The following is a 23,065-nucleotide window of genomic DNA, read 5'->3' as shown; positions in this document are numbered from 1 at the left end:
TTCCTTCAGCTCATTTCATTTATTGTTTGTCTTGTGCTCTATACTAGAAAAGACTACAGAAATGCAAAGCAATGGAGTTTTACAGTCTTTTGTGTGTCTTTGCTTGGGCACAGCAGCTTAAATGAAGGAAAAAAGAAAAGAACACAGGTTTGTTGGCAAGCTCAAAAACACTGAGCAACTCCTATAACATATTCATTACTCAATGTTCAGCAGCCAACTGTTTTGTCTGGTGTCAGCTATTTGTTTTCATCTTCAAACTGGACCATAGAAATCAGTTTGATTGTGCAATTTGCAAGGAAGATTTTCCTATGTACCTGAAGAAATGCATCACAGAGAAATGCTCTTCCGACTCAGCCTGTGAGCACCCATATAAAGCGATAGGATATTAAGGTGTGTGCACTTCAAAAGTTTATCAGTGCTGTTTATTTTTCTGTAATTACTCAGCTCAGATTCTATTTTGTATTTACTTATATAAATAATTATACAGACATCTGACAGTTTTGCAACCATTCTCCTGCATCCTCCTTTAAATTACAAAGAAAAGCTTTGTTCATTAAGACAAACAGTTTTATAACGAAATGAAGCCCCCAAAACATTAGATTTTTCAGAAGAACCTAATAACCACTAAGTCCTTTTTCTCAAAGGAAACCAAAGCCTTGAAAAATCTAACTTTTCAGTTAAGCTCCTTAACACACGTTTCTAGTTGCTATCAAAACACTCACCACAGGACACATTTACCATCTAACATTAATTTTCAGCTCTCTCAACTACTGCTGTCTGAAAGTAATGAGTTGACATATCAAACCAGATTTCCTCAAGGAACAGTGTATGTACACAAATAGCAGCGGAGACATGACGACCACCCCAACTTGAGCTCACAACACATAACGTCAGCTAACAAGTTGAGCATAGCAAAGCAATCACAGACCTGGCTCAGATCTCTGTTCTACTGATAGTTTCTGTATTCTACTATAAATAAAAAGTTTTCCTATCTGAACTGAATATATAAACCACTAAAGTCTAGGAAATAAGTTAAGTACTGTTCTAAAAGCTGCAACATAGAAATAACATCAGAGAGACCTTAAAAATGCATATTTAAGCTACAGTCCACAACATGTTCTTCATGGGCTATTTCCTTAGCATTTTACCCAGCCCAGACTTTACCACACATCTGTTTGAGACCATCACAGTAGTCTGTGGAAACTGGATTACGAAAAGTAGAAAATACACCAGTTAAAGTAATCCCCCATTGGCAGGGAGAAAAATGGTAACTTCAGAGGGTTTTTTTCCCCATGTTAGTTTTCTTGCAGTATCGTTTTCAATAAAAGAAAAACATGAACTGCCAAAGGTTACCAGTAGTCTGACATACACAGCAATGTAGGAAGCAGGAGTCACAGCAAGACCAAGCAGAGGTGAAGCATCAACTTTTTCCTTCCAATGACCAGTTCTCATTTGTCACAACTGCACAACTCAGCACCCACAGGAGCCCTGGAATGCAAACAGAACTTTGCAGCTCAAGTTGTAGATTCTCCTGCATTTCCATGCACGACAAGACTACAAGTGTCAAGTTAAAATATAAAATGCAGTCCAGACAAAGGGTAAAAAAGCTAGCTCAACTCAGCTCCTGCTGTGCACTACTATTTTTAAAGACAGTTGTGTCTGCAACTAGTTCAATCTGTGTGCTAATAGAATGAACTTTGCAAGGTGCAGTGCCAAATTCTAATGTCAAATGGAAACTGACAACAGAATTCAGGTGAATTTATCTGCCTCTTTAGCAAACTCTTCTTCCTCCCCTATTCACAAAAGCCAAACCCTACTGAGTATAGATGCCAGACAAGGACAAACAACTGTGCTTGAAGCACCATGTAATGGGAAACAGTGGAACTGTTTCTACAGATAGAGAAGGCTAGATTAAGAACTTAGCTGTACTTTGTAAAAAAGTAAAATCCCTTTCCTTTCCAAAATAAGTTTTTTTTTCCTATAACTACAGAACATTGGAGCCTCTCAAACTACTTTAAGAAATCACAATCTGTTTTCACTACAGACCCAGAGACACTTCATCAGCTGTTACTTACTTTTCCAAACCCACAGTACTCTGCTGACACTTTCAGTCACAGTTAAGAAGAGCAAACAGGCATTTGTGGCATTCTGATGCTGAACTTGCACTTGTTTTCAGCCTCTGGTAAGAATCCATCCGCACACATAACTTCTGCTTAAAACATTCAGGATGGATTTCTCATCACTTACAAAAGAAACAAAGAAAATCCACTCAAAAACCTTGCTTCAAAGTTGAGATAAGACAACAGCAAGGCAGTGCTTCACCTCCATTTGAACCTACCAAACTAAAACGTGCTCCTTCAAAGTGGCAAGCTGACTTCTCTGACAACACACACCCACACTTTCCTTTAAGGCCATCAGCTCCATAGACCATACACATTCATCACCTTTGCAAGACATCCTTCTGCTACCCAATCTTAGCAGGCAGATGCTCTGGAAATTTTCTTCTGTATTCCTTTCTTTCTGAACTCCCTGGTGGTCTTCGACACAACAAAGTTTCTACTTTCCATTTTTCTACTTTCAGCCAGAGCCAATAAGCAGTTAGTCTTGGTGATCGCCACATTTGTTCCCTGGCTACTGGGAGACATGCTTAGGACAAGAGCAGATGTTCTTTAGGTTTAATGCTAGCCTTTCACTGTTTTCCAAGTGGCAAACTTCCAGATTTCTGTGAGCCTGCTTAAAGGGTTTAAAGCCTTAAAGACAGAGAGCTTCATGGGTGGGATTCCCTCAAGCAGTGGAGAGAGCATGTGTCCATCTGGCATATGACGTGACTCCAAAACAGAAGGGATGTTTTAATCTCACTAACCTTGAGGAGGCCAGCCAAGCCCAAGAATTAGAAGAGCTGCCAAAATCAAGGTGTTATCAGCCACAACTGACTTTAAAAGGAAAAATAAAACACACCTTATTGTAAACCACTTATAAAATTTGAGGTTGAGCAGAAAATAAGTTGCTTTCCTGCAAACTTAACTTCAACTGCAAATAGTTTTTAGCAAGAGGATGAACTAAATGGTAAATTGCCATACTCCTGTTTTGTCTACTCAGGAATTCAGTGAGGCCTGTCACTGAACACAAAGATGCTATCTAACTTCTAAGTATGTACAAAGGCACCTTTCTATACACTATCAGAAAAAATGCTTGAAAGAGTATGAAAAAAAGTTTATGCATAAAATTCACCCATCTAAAACATCTCTCACACAGAAATTGTAGCCCCAGCATCTATGCCTTTTCAGACACAGTTTAGTTCTCACCTGTAAGGTTTTTGGTGGTTGTTTTTTATGGTGAGCACTAAAGCCAGTTCATCTTTCCTACTTTAATTGGTACTCTGGATTTAATACCAAGAACATGGCTGCTTACCAGGTCAGTCCTCAATCCTCAAGTATTCAGCCTATGAACTGTTTCCAATTCCAATTCAATTTTCTCTCTCTTCCTCTTCTAGAATCGCATTGACCTCACTTAGAAAACACTCTACCGGAATAGCTGCAGCTTATCCTTATGTTCAGCCAGAAGGAACCTTGAAGAGCTTAGGAGACAAATGCAAACCATCTGCTGTCTAGACCTGGCTTCTGGAGTATACAGCATAGTTACAGTTTTCTCAAAGGTCATCATTACTGTTAATATTTGGCAATGACCTATCGCTGTTACACAAAATCAAGCTATCCAGAACACCCAGAGCTTTACTATAAAAAATAGAACTAATACAAATGTTAGATACTAACCATATCCCTGCTGGACAAAGAAGAAATTGCTACCATGAACATATTAGAAGAATGCTGGACCCCAGCATGCAAGCATTCCAGCAGGCCATCTCCTAGACAACAATTACAGAAGTACAAGCAGAATGGTTCTATGTGCAAACAGGGATTATGCTGAGATTTATATCAGGCAAACAAGTCTAACAGACGTTAGCTGAGTTGCTGATGATGTCAAAATTCATTTAAGTGCTAAGCATTTCTGGGAGATTAAATATAAAAGCATACTTTGGAAATATATGTTTTTCCCCACTAGTTTTCAAGTATATCTTACAGTCTTTGGATGAGAAAAGTGCTTGTTGCAAAGCGAGGCCCTTCGCTGCATCACTGAAGTTTGAGAATAAACTTCTGAGTTGGCTTTGTAGCTCTGTGCTGATTTCATCAGCTCTGCCTTAGTTTATAAAGTTAAACCGGGTGCATTTACACTTTGTATGCAAAAAAAACCATCAAAAATACAAGGCATTACAAGGTATTTCAAGCAACTTCTTGGGAAAAAGTTCTTCACCTGTCTTTTTTGAGTTGTGTGAAATGAAGAACACTTTCCTCATTCAGAAGATTACGCACGTTATATCCATTTCCTATAAATAAAAACAGAAAAGGTTTTCTTTAGAAACCACAATTTTTGATGTCCTGTCCTGACTTCAACAATTATATTTTTATTTTGTATATTTTACCAGCTTTACGCTGTCTGTTGAATCAGCCTTGAAGCCAACTCAGGTAAATAAGCACTGTTTGTATCACTGCCTCTAGATTAGTTTATCAACCATGGCCATTGTTGGGTCACATTCCCTTCTTCCTAATAGGGTACTTCCCCACTCTCTACCCAAACATAATTCTCCCAACCATTTACCTCAGTATTCCTTCCTAACATGGTAATTTAATCTAGTCTGTTCCCAACAAATTGATTTTAAAAGACATGCACTTACTTGCTAGAACAGAAATAATCCCCTGAAGTCAGGTAATACAATGTCTTATGCAAGGTGATAATAATCTGGCCACGGATAACATAGAAGGCCTTAACAGAAAGCAAAAAGATTCTAAGATAAGCAACATTTCCTTCGCAAAAGTTTAAGAAAGTTATCCAAGAAAAAATACTGTTTTGTTCATAATTTGTAATGAAATAGAATAAGAAGATGAGCTGCAACTCCTTTCCCCTCTCCACTGAAAATTAAGACGCACAACTTGAAAGGTGGTAGGGGGACAATATTTATTTAATACTTCTATTTTGCTTGCAATCCATTCAATAAGCACACATGGAAATGCATTATTAAGGTGAAAGAAAGAAGAGTAATGTGCCAGGTTGGATGGGACCCTAGGCACCCCACAACCTAGTGCCTGATTTAACGGCTGACAATCCTGCCCATGACAGAAGGAGGTTGGAACTAAGTGATCTTTGAGGTCCCTTCCAAGTCATTCTATGATTCTGTGATTTTCTGCTTATGCATAGACCACTGAAAACAAAGTATGGAAAAAGCGTACTTACTATTGTATCCATGTGGACAAACTGGTGTCCCTTTTCTTTAAGAGGCTTCAAGATCAATTTACCAACAGCAAAATAAGATGTGTTCAAACTTTTATATACTTTTATCGATTCATCTTCAAAGAAGCATGAGTGACTGCTTCCAGAGTTAATGCACTCTGCAGGGAAAGTCCATAAGATCAAACATTAATACTAACACAGTCATCCTCTTATTTCTTCCCCTTTTTAAACTACGTATGCTATATATTGTTTCAGTGCAACAACCCCACCAGTTACACTTAATCATCAGCTGAAAAAAAAAAAAAAAAATCAGGATATTTGACTTCCTCTTTTTTTGTCTTTCAAAATGTTATCTGGAAAAGCAATGAGCATCTCAACAGTTCACCTCTATATGCCCAAAAATGAATGAGCAGTCTTCTTCCTACACCTAAAAACTTACTACATAACACTGAAAGGTCCTTTGTTACATCCTTTTATCTTACCTAGAAGTACTTCCTGACTTGTTACTGGGTCCACTATGCTGGTTGGCTTAGAAGCATCACCCAGGGGGATATCCAAACATTCTGCTACCTCACTTCCTAAGGAGAAAAAAAAATCATTTGAATTCAGTTACTTGTTCTAGAAATTCAACTCAGCTAATGGGTCTTGAACACATTACTCTTTGTTAACACCCTTGAATTTTAAGTTTCTCAAGAATAATGCCTGGTAAGAAGATAATGCATCACTTCTAGAGGCAGTTCAAAGGAACATAAAGCAGCCAATATTTTTGTAACGTACAGTATGAACAGTCACTACCAGCTCAGGCTTCCATAAACTTGCAAACAAATTTAAAAGCCGTACTCAGATCAAAGGTTCAGATAACTTAGAATCTTGTCTCCCCCAGTGGCCAAAAGCAGGCACACCTTTCACCTCCCAGAATACTGTAATGGAGCAATAGCTTCCACAGAATACCCTCCACCTGTAGTGCATAGTTCACCTTATTTAAGAGCTATTAACAGTTCAGTCTTCTGTGAATTTATCCTGTTTTAGCATTGAATGTACAAAAATATTTCTCTACATAATATTCTGTGTCAAAGAGAACACAACATGCAGTGAAAAGAGCTTATTTTCTGTGAAAAACTCAGTTCACACTATCTTCCTTTTACACTTGCTGGCTCTTGTGATAAAAGAAAAAATGTCTGTTTCCTTTCTCCATGCCACTTGTGATTTTATAGGTCTTTCTCACACCTCTGAAGTCATTTCAGGGCGAAGGAGCCTTCACTTATGTAGCCACTTGTGGTACATAAATCCTTCCATGTCTTCAGAAAGCTTTTTCTGATCCTCTAGTCCTACAGATTTCTTTATGTGGTAAAGAAAAAAGTGCAGCAGAAACATGCAGCAGAAATTCACACCAATATTCTCTGTTATCTCCCTTATTCTTTCTCCAGTGATCTGTTCACCCATGTTTTGTTTTGGAACTGTCAGGACTACAGTGTTCTCTCTCCATCCTTGTTAATATTTAGTTCCTCTATAACTTCACATAGAAATGCAGCAGTAACAAACAAAAGCTCCACCAAGTCCCCATACAGAAAGGCTTTTTTTGCATTAAAATCTCTTCCAGAGAGAGAAAGCACAAAATGATTTTCAGATAGAAAATCTGGAGCTGTCACAGGAGAAAAATCTTAGAGCAAAAGAACACTCATTACAGAAGGGTCTTTCTGAAGCATCAAAAGAGGAATAAAGTCTGCATTTATACTTGTTTTAGCTCTTTTCTGCTTATGACGGCTCTTCAGCTTATTCTTCGTGTGAGGTTCAGCTTCTGCACCTTCTATTCCACTAATTAAAAGCCTTCCTGAAAGAAAAGAAAGTTAAGTGCAACTCACTAACACATAATAATTAGCTTACAAGAACGAAGATTTGCACAGTCTATAATCATTCCAGTTTGGTATATATTTCCTTGATGCTCAACTTTTTACGTAGCTTTAGAAAGCCAGAACAAAATCAAAAAGCTTCCAAACATCAAGTACCTGAGAGTGCAATACGCTTTTGAGATTTTAAAGAAAAGAGTATGATGGTAATGCATTCAAGGAACATTTCAAAAAGCCAGAACATGAGAGTTAAGTTTTAAGACAAAGCGTTGAATTCAGGGACAAAAGGAAATACTGTTTCCAAGCAGACTGATTAATCAGGAAAAGACCAAATTAGTCTTAGTACAAGATGTATTACACCACCAAAGTTATTTAACACTGAGATTAGGTAAGCGTTATAGTATCTGCTCTAGAAAGCAGTGCCCACACAATGAAAAATGCTCCCACATATGATCCAATAAGCAGCTCCTCCTATCACAGGATGTCTGAGATAGTAAACACACTAATGCAAATAAATTATTTTAAATCCTCTAAATTGTTAATGCAGGTTTATTTAACACATTCTGCTGAAATTAATTCTAGCTTAATCAGGAGTATTGGGAGAAAGACTAATCAGATAAAGTCCATAAATTAGCAACTTCATTAAAGTTCCCAAATAACGAGCATCTCAAGGCTTTGATAGCACAGCATCAAACCATAGATTTCCCTTTACTGCCCAGTCAGGGTCAAGGAGATGGGTACTTTGGAAACTCATACCCGAAGGCTTCAACGTGTAGGTTAATCGCTCTCCTCGCCAATATTCCAAAGGTTTAAGTCGTATCCTTTTTGTCCGACGAACATTAGGTGTGTTGGAAGGCAGCACTAATTTAAAGGATGGAATTAGTTCACAGGAAGTATGAAAATTAAGTATATAGAAATGGAAAACATTAAACAATCTGCTGTTGTGCTGATGGATCTCAAGGGGTCAGCACTTCCCAGGTGATATTTAAACCCCTTTGCTTTCATACCAAAAAAGCAACAGGGAATGAGGTATTGCCAGTAGGCTCCTTTAGCACACATTACTATTTCACTCTGCTTTTTGTTAAGTTGTTACCATGCTAGCATGACTTTGGATTTCTTTATATATATACCTTAGTAAACCACTGATACATAGACATTATGAGCTCAGGAATATAGAGCAGCAAACACACTTTAATTATGAAACAGATCCCTCAACAGTGAAATTTGAAGAATTTCATCACCAAAAGTGGAAAGATTTCACCTCGCTTATGGGGCAAGAGAGGAGTAACAGAGGGTGCCTGAGCTGCCTCTCTTCTCCCAAAGTCTTATGTTCCATCTCCAAGGTCTGGAAAAAGAACAGTACTCTTGCCAACAGAAAATCCCATGCATTTCCAGGACATCTCAGATTTTTATCTTCTGACTTATTAGAAAAAACTTCAATTTTTCTAAATGAATACAGTAAGAATTTTGTGTTTTGTAAGGAAAAAATAAAAGTTCCCTTAAGAGTTGAGAACAAATTAGTCAAGATTATTTAAATGCTAAAAAAAATAAAATAAATGGTAAATTAAAAAGAACAAGCTTTGCCTATATTATTTTGTGCACAACAATATAGTTGTGTGCCTTCAAAAACTACAACGAAGGAAATAATGAAAACAGATTAGTGTGGGATTACAACCCACCACATGCCCATTGTGCCGTCCTCTCCCATAGGACCAAAGCAGATACCACAGAAGGCAGCTTATCGGTACTCTAAGTTACACTGTGCAAGATTGATTCAAACCCTCTCACTGAACAGTAAGCAATGCGTTAACTCAAAAGACTGGAAACGTGGCCATTAAAATGGTAAATGTTGAACACACAAAAAATGTTTTCAAAAGTTAAAAAAAATAAAGAGCAGGGTTATACAGAACTCAAAAGAGGAGTTAACAAGCCTTGTCTATAAACATATTCCATGTACTTTCCAGTACAGTACAGTAATTCTGCTTTCCGAATTAAGGTTTTGAGTATTCTATATTTGCATAAAGAAGATGCTTAGTGAATTAACAAATTCACTCATTTGTTGTTGTTAATGAATCACGTTTCTAGGTGCCTCCCTGTGTTTCCTTCAGCAAAAGTTTACATCAAGTTGGAAATGTCTTTTGTATTTATATACTTACATTAAGGTATTTTAAAATTATCTTACCTACTTTTTGCCTGCCTATCTCGTCTGACAGTAGATTTTTTATCTGACATTGAAGGTCTTCAGAACTATCTGAAAATACATACAAAAAGCCATCACAATAGACATTTATTTATTACTCATGACTTTTTTCAGTCTATCTCCAAGATCCACAACTCCCAGCGTTAACGTTCCCTCTAACGTTTTTTCTTTAAAGATTCACGAAATTCAATGTAGATAAATCATTCAGCTTTACACCCCCCCAGTATAACTGCAAAACAAACTTATAACTAGAACAGCCACTAACTAGGTCCAAAAAAACCATTACATGAACTAAGCAACACTTGCAAATGGCTTTAAAGGGAAAGAAAAGACTTTCTACCTCCAGGCTTCACATGCTTTACAGCAGTATATTTAACTTGCATAGAACTACAATGGAGAAAACCAAGATATTTTTAAGTGAACAAACCATAGGGTGGGAAACTTAGCTCTACCGTGGCCTGAAGCGATTAAAGACTGAAAGGCTTGATGCCTTGATGCAGTGCTCGCCCTTATATAGCTAACACAATATTAAGCTGGTGCGTATTGTACCATATACTTGGGAGAACTGCAATTACAGCCAATTCAACCTGCATTTCTTATTCTGAAGAACAAGCGCTGAGGATACAATAGAAATTAATGCGCAACCACAGTCTATGCAGCTCATACATACAATGCATGAAAATATCCACTTCAAATAGTACCTGAAGATTCATTATTCTCTTCACAAGCCTTATATGGTGGAGCGTATTTCTGAGAATGTTCCAGAACAAGCCCGCTTCAAAAGAAAAGAATAAAAAAACACCTGTTCAATATGTGACACATCAAAGAAATGTTACAGCAATAGCAGAAACAGGAAAATCAAGATTTGTTTTTAACAACATGTAGGTTTTCTTCCTTCCAAACACCTGTCTGCACTTGATTCAACACTGAAGAAGACGACCACTGTTAGAAATCAATGGTCTTTTCATCACTTGCTCCTCTGAGTCCTGAGGCAGACAATCTGTGCTCACATCTAACCAGGCCTTGTAAAATTCTCATGACATTTTTTCCTTTCTCTTGCCTTCCAAAAGAAACAGACATTCTCTCCTCTGTAGCATTACAGAAGTAGTTTAAAGAAACATTCTACATGTTGAAAGCAAAGGACAGTAGCAAAGTTTAGAATTTCAGCTGCATGTATCCTGTCATAAAACTATCCCCCTGATAGAACAGTAATTATCATCCATACACACCTCCACCAGAAAGATTCTCCAAGGTATCTGAATATCTACAAACACAAACAAGGGTTTGGAGTGCAGATAATGTTGGATACCTTACTCAGCTGGTGTGACATTACTGGTAGCTCCTTATGACAGAAAGCACAATTTAGAATCATAGAATGGCTCAGGATGGAGAGGACATTAAAGACTGTCCAGTTCTGATCCCTACTGCCATGTGCTGGGTTGCCAGCCACTACTTCAGGCTGCCCACAATGACCCCATACAACCTGGCCCTGAATGCCTCCAGGGATGGAGCATCCACAACCTCTCCTCACCACCTGCTCCAGCACCTCACCACCCTCTGAATAAAAAAGACCTCCACTCTTTCAGCTTTAAAGCCATTCTCCCTCATACTGTCACCATCAGTCCATACAAAAAGTTGGTTCCTCTCCCACTTGTAAAGCTCTCTGCAGGTCTCCCTGCAGCCTTCTGCAAGCTAAACAAACCCAGCTCTCTCAACCTTTCTTTTGTAGGAGTGGTGCTCCAGCCCTCTGATCATCTCCATGCCCCTCATCTGGACCCACTCCAACAGCTCTGCATCCCTCCTCTACTGGTGGCCCCAGGCCTGCACACAGTACTCTTGATAAGGCCTTACATGGCTAAAGTAGAGGGGACACCACAGAGCACAGTAACTGCACCAAAGAGCTCTGCTTTCTCAGTACAGGAGTGAGACTAAATGCAAGTTTTACAGACAATATGGGAAATTACCTTTCAAAACCAATAGCTTCCCCAGCTGCAGCGGAATGCCTAGAAGAGAAACAATTACTGCGTTTAATGTAAGCCAACAATTTGACCTACTACAACTACAGGGAACCATTTAAGGGAGATTAAAAAACAATAAAAAGCAATGCAAAAACAAACCACCAAACACTGGATCTGCTACTCAAACTCCAAATCACACTTCAAAAACTCCAAGTTTCCTTAGGTATGTACAAACATTAGCCCTAGCACCCTCCATTAATAACAGAATGGTGGTTACACTTGGTTTCTCTATCAGCTATTTCACCGCCTGAAACAGTCACTTCAACAACGTAATCAATGCTCAAAATTTAACTGAATATACCAGGTCACACTACGTTTTCTAAGGAATTGAATGAATAGCTTACTGCAGGCTCTGGTGCCTGTTACTTTTTCTGTTTTCACTTGTTTTCACAGCTGATTGCTTGCATTTTTTTCTTGCCACCATCCTGTGCATAAGAGCTGTCAGAATCTGTTGTATTTTGAGGCTCAGTGTCCCCTGTGATTGAGCAAGCTCTTTTATGGGCTCTGTGATGAATCCTTTTGAGGATCTTCCCTGAAGACGCAGCTGATGGTCTTTTCTTTTCAGAATTCTTCATACTGTCCACAAGATGCTGCAGTAACTCTGCAGCCTTTAAAGGAGTTTTGTTATTTACATCAGTAACTGATTCCAAAGTGTGCAATACTTTCTCAGCTTTTTCAGACTTAGTCAATTTCTGAAGCACAGAAGTCTGTAATTCCTGATGCGAAGGTGAAGTAAGCATTTCATTTGATTCTAAGGGCTCCCTTTCAAGTCCTTCTTCACAAAGTGCACTGTCAGAACTCTTCCATCTCTGTGGCTCAGGATTTTTATTATAATTTCCCTTTACGGATTTTTTCAGCTTCTTCCCTTGGCTCTTCAACAGCTTATCATTTGCAAGCTTCTGCTTAGTTTGTTTCTTGTGAACCAAACGCTGATGAGCTTCTGAAGCAGACTGCTGGTACTTGCAAGGAGTGAGATTGTTTTTTGGTGACAGCATCTGCTCTTGCTGATGCTCAGCTGAGGGCATTGGCAAATCCTCCCTTGGCATCACCCTTCTTATATTTTGTTCTTCATCAGTTGCTCCTGAGTCCAATCCAGACAGCATCGGTTGTTCAGCTTCTGATTCACAGGACGTCTTTCTATGCTTGGAAGAGCCCTTAAGTGCATCCTTCTTAGATTTTCCTAGGAATACAAAGAACACATGGACATGAGCACCTTTTCCCCATAAAACTCAAAGAAATAAGTTTACATCTAAACACAAAACAAAAAAATCACGCAAACATTAAATATCACAAGAACTGATTTTTCCTTATCATTTGAAATAAAGCTCTCTCTAATTCATATCATTTCCTAGCAGCAAAAGAGCAGAAATGTTACGTTGTATGTGCTTCCAGTTTTCAGCGCTACCTGCCAGAAAATTCTCCCCAGATAATTCATACACTGACCTCTCCATTTAAAGCACGTATCTTAATCTCCTTTCTAGGGGTATAAGAGCAAAAGCTTGTGGGTACCTACCTATTTGTCAGCTCATAGGAAAAGACACAACTGCAAACTTAATTTTTTGGACTCCGAACAGGAAAGGATTGGGGGCAGCAGTGATTCTGTGTAGCAAAATACAGATCATGGCCTGAACAGGCAACTAGCCCATGAGAAAGGGCTTGTGTTAGCTTGGGAACACAAGTAAACTGCCTCAAACTTATGCAAGCAGCTGGAAGAAACTTGTTTGTGAGAAACTGCTTTGCAGTTCTAACCAAGTATCCTTACTAATGACCTTACTAATCCTGATACTCCATGCTTTACTGTCTCCCAACTTTACAAATAAGACACAGTATTAAGGGGGTCGCATGGACATCTTGCTGGCCAGCCACCACCAGTAATGAGGACTTGGCAGAGACACTACCAGCCAGCCACCCCCAGTAACACCAGTACTTCTCTATCAAACTGAAGAATATCAACTTGCTTCCACACACTTTTCTCAAGATTGGTAAACCTAAACAGAAGTGCTGGCACTTTTGCATTACATCATCCACAAGTAAAAAAAACACAGACTCACTGCCTATATACGCCCAAACGTAACTGCATACCTGGAACATCAATTAGGACTCCATTAATCTCTCATCTCCTTAATCCCCAGCTTCCAAACATCCCCCCCCACAAATACCCAGCAAGGTGACATGGAAGGACAAGCCTGAAGGTGAGTTAACTGACTTACCCACACGAGTACTGCTTTGTATTTGAGATTTAAGGACCTTTCTCACACTGTCAGAAGAGATCGGATGGAATTCTGACATTCTTTTAAAGTCACGTTGCACTCTGGCATTCTTAGTTTTCTGTTCACTATGTTCTTGAGCCTGTACCTTCATGTTCTTGCATTTCTTATCTGCGGTCTTTTCCTTTACAGAGGACTGAGATTTCAAAACAGGAGTTGCAGAGCCATCTTTTTTTGACCTTCTGTTCTTGCCAGGTATTGAAAACCAAGACTTAAAAGACAGACAACCTGATTCTTCAATTAAAAACTCACAGTCGCTTTCTATTTCTACATCTTGATCTTTCACAGGAGGAGGAGTTGATGGTGCTTTTGAGACATTACACCTAAAGAAAGGGACAAAGCGCTTACGTTATTTGGGAGAACAACACCAGTGAAAATCAGCTGATTACCATAAAGCACATAAACATGCTACAGGACATTCCCAGACAAATGATTCTAAAGCCCATCATCCATTGCACTTAATCTTCCATAAATGATCACACCACTGTTGTTTCATTGCTATGGCCTCAAACGCGTGCCTTATTTTTCAGGTTCTGAGCAGTCAGCTTCTTACCAAACCACAGTGATTCGCACTAACTCTTTCTCAGTCTCCTTTGATCACTGCTATGCTTCAGAACTACACAAGCTTTCCTTGAATCCTCCCAATCTACCTATCAAAACATCTGAAGAAAATCTGAAGCACATCTCATTAGCCTGCATACAACTCTGCAGACAAATGCAAACAAGGTTAAAAACTAAAAGCACTGTTAAATCCTATCTTCACAAAACATTTTAACTAGCTAAATCCTTTCCGAAAGAATCTCAGGACTGGATTATTTTGCAAGCGGACTGTTCTACCTTAAGCCCCAAAAGAAACCTTTTCTCAAGTGTTCCTGTTACAGATGCTAAAAAGATTGAAGCTTCTACTTCCATACAAGAGACAGAGCAATATCTTCTGTTCTTTGTATAACATCCCTATTTTCTTTCACAATTTGAGGTCCAGACATAGAAAATCTTTCATCTAATCTGGAATTATTTTTGTTCAGAACACAAACTCATCAACTGAAATCACTACTCATTTTCTCTTAGAGTCAAAAACAATGTTCACCTCTACTTACGTTTTTACAGGAGTTTTTGCTTCCTCCACAAGAATAGGTGTTCCCACGACCCCGTAATCATCCTCAGGATCTGATAACTTGGCAGGACTTTCAAATAGTCCTTCCACATCCTTGAACCTTAACACATGTGTTTCTCCTCCAGGCACAGGACTGTTTGTTTTGATGGAATCAGCGATGGAACTTTTTCTTCCAGGCTCCAGGTACAACACACATGGCTTCCCTGCCACACATATTTAATAGGTTTAGTTGTATTATTTCATAATACCCCAAAGAAGAGTTAACCAAAAACCTTAAATTCAAGAATAGCACTACTAACCTTTGCTCCCGACTGTCTCAGCTGGTGTTGCAAGTAAGGACAATGCAGAACGATGGGTTCCATTTCCTGCTACATTACTTAACCCTGTGTCTGGCTGACATATTCAACAAAGAATGAGACAATCAAAGAAAAACATTTCACAAAGCTGTGATATTCTGACAGGAATATAAACTTCTACAGAAAACAAAAGTTTCCTTACGTTAATTCTTACAAATTTAAAACTCAGTTCAATTTCAATGGAACATTTCAGTTTTCTCTTAGCAAAGACTTCCTAAAACTAACTGCCAATTTCAAACAAGTAAAAGTACTGCGTACATAAACATCAATCTGCAGTTTTGAAGAGACAGGCTGCTATTCCCCAGGCAAGCGACATCCTTTCATTAAAACAAATTAATTTAAACCAACGGATTCACCCACAATTATGTCCGGCTGAAGTTTTGCAATAAATACTTGAGATCATTCAGTATTCTCACATCGGGCTGAAGTAAATTAATGCCAGTATAAATGTTGCCTATTTTAATGCTACTAACAGAATATCCTATTTTCATATAAACACTAGAATCAAAGCATCAAAACAGGATAGAATGGGCTGCAGAAAAACTAGATGTGCATTGTTCTTTTAGACAATAAACCAACAAGTCCTCAAAGCTACAAAGTTACTTTACAGATACTGCTTGTCAGGAGCTGGCAAGTTCCTCGCATAGGAGAATTGTCTCTCAGTGTTGCCCTCTGCCTGACAGCAAAGAGCTGCATCCACACCATCTGATCAAGTGTCTAAAACCAACCCAACAGAGTCCATGACAGCCATATCCACCATCAATTATAAGACAGCGTGCTTCAGTATGAGAGCACAAGAAGTGAAACTATCCCAGATAGAAAATCGAAAAAAGTTAGTAAAAACCTGGGAAAAAAAAAGCCATTCAATAAATCTTGTAAGAGACTAATTGCTATTTCAGTACAACAAACTAAGGAAAAACATTATCAGGAACATTACCAAGAGAAAAACTATTATAGAACATTATGGCCTATACATTAATATTTTAGACATACAGAACTTATTCATTCAATGCTCCTACAGAAACCAATCCCAGCGATCCAAATGTGAAGCTGTAACCAGCACTGTGCTGTGATAGCACTGTAATCAATCAGAATGGCTTAAGTGGGAGGGGATCCCAAAGACTGTCCAGTTCCAACTTCCCCTGCCAACAAAGGCCCCATCCAGCCTGGCCTTGACTGATCACCTCTCTGGGCAGCCTGTTCCAGTGCATCACCGCTCCATGAGTCAAAAATTCCTTCCTAACATCTAACCTAAATCTCCCCTCTTTTAGTTTAAAGCCATTCCTCCTTGTTCTGTCACTATCAAATGACATAAAAAGTTGGTCCAGCTTACCCTAGGGCTCTGAGTTGAAGTCCTCTCGTGGTTTCTGACAAGAGGAGTTGAGGAACAGGCTGCATTTGGAGAGCTTAATGTGGCATCACTATCATCACCTACAAAGAAAAAGCTGTACAGGATACTTGGAATCATACAGGTTTTTCTCAAACTGCTGTGGTTTGTCAAGCTCCACTCAATCAAAACACTGCAGAAACTATTTACTCAAGAAGATATGACCTCTGTAAGACAGCTTAGACACTGTTTCAAGGGGCTACAAAAGGGAAGCTGTTAAAGACTAAGAAAAGTGTTATCAACTTCAGTTTTTTTTTCCTAGTTATCACTACATGCAGTAAAAGAAAGAAAGGACTCTCTAACCAGCAAATTAAACACAGCACCAAATATAAGCTTACATTCAAAACAATCCTGGATGTATTTCAGTACATTTTGACCAGGCTGTATATTGATCTTCTTTCTAGAAAGAAAAAAAATCAGTTCAGATTATTAAGGATGGAAAAGACCTCTAAGCTCATTGAGTCCAACCAGCAACCCATCACCACCACACCTGCTAAATGCCACCCTAAGATGCATCATTAGTTTTAGCATTATGCTTAAAGAAGCCAACATAACTTTTCCAAACTTGCCCGCAGAATCTTGCTCGGTAGTATTTTTTTAAGTGATCCTGTTAAGAAATAAGAATCACACTCATAAGCCGTTCACCTATAAAGATCTTTTCAAACGGAACCCCCGCGCTCCTCTGACAGGGCCGCAAGATGAAGGCCGGCCTGCCCGTCCCTTGACAGCACGCTGAGGAGCAGACCGCATCCCGGCGCTACGAGACGGCCCCCGCTGCCCGGCCCCCGCTGCCCCGCTCCCATTGCCCAGCTCCCATTGCCCAGCCAACACGCCCGCAGTCCCCCGCCGCTGCCGCCGCCCGGTGCCCGCTCCCCCCGCCCTCTTACCAGTCGCTCCGCCATCCCGGGCCGCCTCGGCCGGACCGCCCCCAGCCCCTCTGCCGCGTTCAAACCTCCGCGGCCCCGCCGCCTTCTCCCATTGGCCGGCGCCTTCCGCCCCGCCCCCACCGCCTCGCCCTATTGGCCGGCGTTCGCCTCGCGCCAACCAGAGCGGTTGTTTCTAGCGCGCGCGGCTCCTGCTGCCTGAGGGCCGTTGGTGCGCGTGCGCAGAAGCTGTGGGGCAGTTTACCTCACGGTCGCGGCGCCTTTCTGTTCCCTGAGGGAACGCAAGGGTTTTCATTTGGTCTATGAGAATTCAAACGTGTTGAAGCTCTTTTTTATCTTCTGCATCAGTCAGATGCGGAGTCACATTCTGCCATTTAAACAAAACCGAGAGTACAGCAGTGCGCTCTCTGCTGTTTAGCCAAAACCTGAGTCTTCAGCAAACTGACGTTCTGCGTAGAGAAAGTTGATTTTCTTGGATAGCAGGGACATCTGAAGCGTCCCAGCAGTCTCAGCATTCCACAAGCTGTGAGGAGGCGCACCATATCTGCTAGGGTTGTGTTCCTTTCTAACTAGAAAGGAACTCAGGGCCACAGAATAGCCATGCAAAGCCAAGAAACATTTTTTTTTTTTTTTTTTTTTTGAGCATGTATTTCGTTAAACAAATTGCTTCTGAAAAGGATTAAGCCTCGACCAAAGGCCAATGAAAATCACAAGATCGCAGAATGGTTTGGGTTGGAAGGGACCTTCATGATCATCAAGTTCCAACCACCCTGCTACAGGTTGTTGCGTGGGTGTGAAAGGCTGTAAGCACATACAATGAAAGTTCTTCATTCTGCACCAGCAGTGGAGTCCGTGACTCTCCTGCCACAAGAGCTGTGCCTGGTCTCGGGTGCTCAACACATGAGAGTGCTGGAGCTATGGGAAAGAGCCCATGGATGACTACTGGGCTGACTAAGGGGAGGTGTGGCAGAAGAATACAGGGGGCCCTGCTGACCCATGCCTTCCTATGGGTGTGCAAGCTGCTATCCCTAGGACAGCTGCTACCACATGGGCCTCTGTGGGCCCACAGCCACGGCCAGGGCATTGTGATGGGTGTGCAGCACCACGCCCAAAGGCCATGATGACATAGAAGGGTATGAATAGCAGTGACATCCCTGGCAGGGCCAGAGTCCTTGGGGTGACCACTCCGAGGAGAGCAACTGTGCCAAAAGGCAGCAGCTCCCCTGGGTGCCTCTCTCTGGTCTCTGGTGACATGGAGATGCCAAAGGAAGAGGAGCCTAAAGCTCAGTCCCAGCCCAATGAAGGGCTGCCAAGCGCACAGGAGCACCACCAGGTGAGGCTCAGGGAGTGAGGGAGAGACCGGCAGCACGACAGGATGGTGTGGAGAGCAGCAGGAGGAGGGGCATGGTGTTGGGGAACATGGGCCAGCTGGCCCTGAGTACCTACAGCCTGAGCGCTGCTCTTCCTGACACCAGGCAGTATCTCCACACAGAGCCACACACGGCAGACTGAGCCAGGAGAAAGAAGAGCTGGTCTCTTCCCAACCAGATCTGTGGTGCAGGGTGGCAGTGGCCCACGCAGCTGCACCACAAGGCCACGTTGCAGGAGCATTTGCAGAGGGGCCACAGAGGGCTACACAGGGAAGTGCCCAAAGTAACTCGACCTCTCTCCTTGACTTCTCTTGCAGGCAAACGATGTGGAGCACAATGAGACACTGTCCCACAGAAGCACCATGCAGGAAGACACAGACACCGTGCCCAGCTTGCCATCTCTGCCTGATCCCCAAGAGCATAAAGCAGGAACAGCTGCCCACAGAGAAGCTGGGCCTGCTTCCTCATGCAGGGGTTACGCGCCACAGCACCAGAAGAGGAATTGGGCTGATGAGAACATACCAGTCCTGGAACCGTGCATCTCATGCCAAGTGATAGGTGCTAAGCTGTGGGCACACCATGAGGATGAAAGCTCATGTAGAGAGATCTTGTTATTGAAGCAAGAGCTTCTGATGGAGATGAGTAGAAGCTGCATGGCGTATACTGGGCAAAGCCTAGCCAAATTCAGGGAAATAACCAGGCAGGCGAGGAAGCTGAGGAAGCAGAGAGCAGGGCAGGATGTTCCATGTGTCTCACAGTATGAGCTGGAAGATGGTGGTGATGATGAAGAGCCGAAGATTGAAAACCACTGGGTCAACCCCAGGATCACAGCCTTCTTCCAGGACCCGCAGGAGGCTCATCAGCAAACGCCCGACCCTTCCAGCATCACAGACACAGAGGCTTCAGGAGAGTCAGATGGCCAGGCACAGAGCACAGCCCTTTCCGTGTCGAGGCACACAGATGCCGAGGCAAGAGCTTCTGTCTTGGCTGGCAGTGCCTGGGATGATGCCATATCCACACGGCAGCCACCAGGCACGGGTGCCTCTAGTGGCAGAGGAGCGGAAAAGGCCTTTGTGCCTGAGGCCCCTGGCCAACAAGAACCTCTCCCGCCTGCTTCGCGGACTCAGGGTGAGGGCCAGCCACGGCGTGCTCTGTTCAGGAGGTGGCTTGGGTTCGGGATTTGCTGCAGCAGCTGCATCACAACAGAGGAAGAGTAGCGGTGTTGCGCCACCAGCACCCGGCGACTTCTCAGAGCTGGTCGCTGGCCCTCCAGAAGCTGAGCAGCTCCCATGGGACACAGCAGGACAGCCCCTGAAGAATTAATCGCCCCCACCTCACAGTGCACCCTTCCTTCGGTCACAGCATGCTTAGCTTGGCACAGGGGGCTTACAGGGAAACTTGTGCTGAAGTACTGTAACTCTTGGGAGTTTAAATGTGTGGAAATTCTGAAATGGAAGCAGTTCCAAAGGCTAGCCTCCAGCTGACACCTCTGTGGTGCACAGAAGGGCACTGCTGGGTATGCGGAGTGTTTGAAATCGGTGAAGAAGCGTCACTGAGGCAGCAGTGGGAAGCAAAAGGAGCTGAGAGTCATTGGTATTCCACATCATAACATCATGGAGTGCACTGGGAATTAAAGTGCTAATGCCCCAGTTCTGCATACCAAGAAGAAACTACGTTCCCCAGAAGGCTGTTTGCTGTGCTGATATCATTCCTGCACAGGGGGGAATGCATATAAGGCATTGGCGGGTCATCTGATGCTCTCTCGCTTTCCTTCCGCTATCCTCCCTGCTGCTTGACTTGATTGTCGCATCTACATCTCAGCATTAGCACAAGGTCTTCTTTTTCAGACATATCCCTTTTCCATTATATCCGATTTTGTCAATCCCAGTTCTAATTATATTGTATTATACTGTCTTATTTTTATTTATTTTTTTTTCCGATACTCTATTTAATAAATTAATTCATTTATCATCACATTGTTGTCATTTGCTCTTTTTTTCCAAATAGTCTGGGGTCCCCTGTTTTCCTGTTTTCCACAGATTCTGAGAAATCCCTCCAGCCCATAAACCGTTGCGAGAGAGTCTTGTATGGAAGAACAGAAACCTAGGGAGCAGCATGAGGAGGGGCATGGTGTTGGGGAACATGGGCCAGCTGGCCCTGAGTACCTACAGCCTGAGTGCTGCGCTTCCTGACACCGGGGAGTATCTCCACACAGAGCCACACATGGCAGACTGAGCCAGGAGAAAGAAGAGCTGGTCTCTTCCCAACCAGATCTGTGGTGCAGGGTGGCAGTGGCCCACACAGCTGCGCCACAAGGCCACGTTGCAGGAGCATTTGCAGAGGGGCCACACAGGGAAGCTGGAAGACAATGAGACACTGCCTGACAATAGGGTCCCGTAGGAGGGACTGTTGTGCCCAGCTTGCCACCTTTACCAGTGCTGGCAGTGGCTCAGGCTGCTGTACCACTGCACGTGCCCATAGCTGAGATACCAACATCTGCAGGCAGCACCTGCAAGCTGCCTGATCTGCAAGCATCAGCCTCTGACTCTAGTGACAAAGGAAGGGAAAAGGCCTTTGTGCCCGAGGCCTGTGGCCAACAAGAACCTCTCCCGCCTGCTTGGTGAGGGCCAGCCATGGCGTGCTCTGCTCAGGACGGCGCTTTGGTTCAGGATTTGCTGCTGCTGCAGCTGCATCACAACAGAGGAAGAATAGTGGCGTTGTGCCACCAGCACCCGGTGACTTCTCAGAGCTGGTCACTGGCCCTCCAGAAGCTGAGCAGCTCCCATGGGACACAGCAGGACAGCCCCTGAAGAATTAATCACCCCCACCTCACAGTCAGGCTTAGCTTGGCACAGGGGGGCTCACAGGGAAACTTATGCTGAAGTACTATCACACTCAGGATGTTAAATGTGTGTTGGAAATTCTGAAACAGAAGCAGTTCCAAAGGCTAGCCTCCAGCTGACACCTCTGTGGTGCAAGGAAGGGCTCTGCTAGGTATGTATGCTGCATTATCATTTATGAGAATACAGACACCCAAGGAAAAAATAAGTACGAATACATTTCTTGGATGTGTGAAACAGTCGGAAATGTTCCTGGGCAGCTGCTACTCCATCTCCATAGAGCACAAATTCTATAATGCGCAATCCAAACACTTGCCATGACACCCAGCACAGCCCATTCACTGACTTCATTAACTTGCCTGGAACAGATGATTTAATGAGGACATTTGCACCTTCGCAGCCCACTGTAGTGCTCAGAGGTTGGGATCCAGAGGCAAAATACCACTTCATGTGCAGGAAGCACAGTTAGTAGGGCAGACTACTCACAGGCTCCGTGATACTGTCCCCTACCTTGTTTTTACTTGCCAAGCAAGTAAAGCAGTGATATCAAAATTATGTACAAACAGACACTTAGACTGAACATATTTTTCTAAGCCTAAGGGGAAGGTCGACTGCAGACACACTTCCATCTCATCGAGACCAAAAAACATGCCAAACACCGACACAGACAAGAAGATGCTCCACAAGCTGGGTTTCACGCTGAGGGAGACATTAGGAGAGGGTAAATTCTCCAATGTGAAGGTGGCCACCTCCACCAAACACAAAGAACCCCTGGCCATCAAGGTGGTGGATCGGCGACGAGTCTCCCAAGAATCTGTGCAGAAGTTTCTGCCCCGGGAGCTCTCCATCCTCCGCAAGCTTGACCATCCCAACATCGTGCAAACCTTGGAGATCTTTGACATGACCAACGAGATGGTCTACATCGTGATGGAGTCAGCAGGCACTGACCTGCAGCAGCTGGTACAGAAGATGGGCAAGATGCCCTGTGTCCCTGATGCCCGGGACATCTTTGTGCAGGTTGTGGGGGCTGTGTGTTACCTCCACGGCTGCAACATCGTGCACCTTGACATCAAATGTGAGAACATCCTGCTCAGTGCTGATGGTCGCCAGGCCAAGATTGCTGATTTTAGCCTGAGCAAGGAGGTGAGCAGCGTCCCGGAACTGAGCACCACCTTCTGTGGGACAGAATCCTACGTGGCCCAAGAGCTTTGGCTGCGTTTCCCCCATGACGCCAAGAAGGTGGACGTGTGGAGCCTGGGGGTGGTCCTTTTCGCCATGGTGACTGGCTCCTTGCCCTTCCACGGCTGCCTCTGCAACATGGTCCAGAATCAGCAGCAAGGGGTTCTGCACCTGAGGGGGGTGTCCCAGCTGCCGGAGCCCTGCCAGGCCCTCATCGTCCAGATGCTGCAGTTCTTCCCACACACCCGACCCAGCATGGAGCAGGTGGCCAGCAACAGCTGGCTGAAGGGGGATAACTAAGCGGGGATCCTCCCCAG

At 42.8% G+C, this 23,065-nt stretch overlaps 3 protein-coding genes across 3 annotated transcripts; 2 read left to right on the top strand and 1 right to left on the bottom strand.

The window, feature by feature from the left end:
• Positions 1-17,377, bottom strand: CENPC (centromere protein C). The gene is given in 21 exon segments (XM_032444535.1): positions 1-1,459; positions 1,461-1,488; positions 4,312-4,410; positions 4,733-4,821; positions 5,290-5,444; positions 5,769-5,864; positions 7,022-7,117; positions 7,890-7,994; positions 9,316-9,384; positions 10,035-10,108; positions 11,298-11,336; positions 11,696-11,772; positions 11,774-12,531; positions 13,562-13,941; positions 14,716-14,935; positions 15,032-15,125; positions 16,422-16,519; positions 16,814-16,875; positions 16,964-16,980; positions 17,041-17,082; positions 17,363-17,377. Coding segments are annotated over 21 exon segments (2,652 nt in total). The 3' UTR covers positions 1-1,420.
• A 194-nt stretch (positions 17,378-17,571) lies between these two features.
• On the top strand, positions 17,572-20,664 carry LOC107312967. Its single transcript, XM_015860837.2, has 2 exons — positions 17,572-18,692; positions 19,047-20,664. The coding sequence occupies exons 1-2, from the start codon at positions 18,495-18,497 to the stop codon at positions 19,944-19,946; spliced, it is 1,098 nt and encodes a 365-aa protein (XP_015716323.1). The 5' UTR covers positions 17,572-18,494; the 3' UTR covers positions 19,947-20,664.
• Positions 20,665-21,989: 1,325 nt separating this feature from the next.
• Positions 21,990-23,048, top strand: LOC107312968 (testis-specific serine/threonine-protein kinase 6-like). The gene has a single exon (XM_015860839.2). The coding sequence runs from the start codon at positions 22,218-22,220 to the stop codon at positions 23,046-23,048; it is 831 nt and encodes a 276-aa protein (XP_015716325.1). The 5' UTR covers positions 21,990-22,217.
• Positions 23,049-23,065: the final 17 nt, after the last annotated feature.

This window comes from Coturnix japonica, chromosome 4 (assembly GCF_001577835.2).
Source record: "Coturnix japonica isolate 7356 chromosome 4, Coturnix japonica 2.1, whole genome shotgun sequence".
In the NCBI taxonomy this organism is placed as follows: Eukaryota; Metazoa; Chordata; class Aves; order Galliformes; family Phasianidae; genus Coturnix; species Coturnix japonica.
The sequence above is the reverse complement of the archived record's forward strand: the minus strand, read 5'-3'. Positions and strand labels throughout refer to the sequence as shown.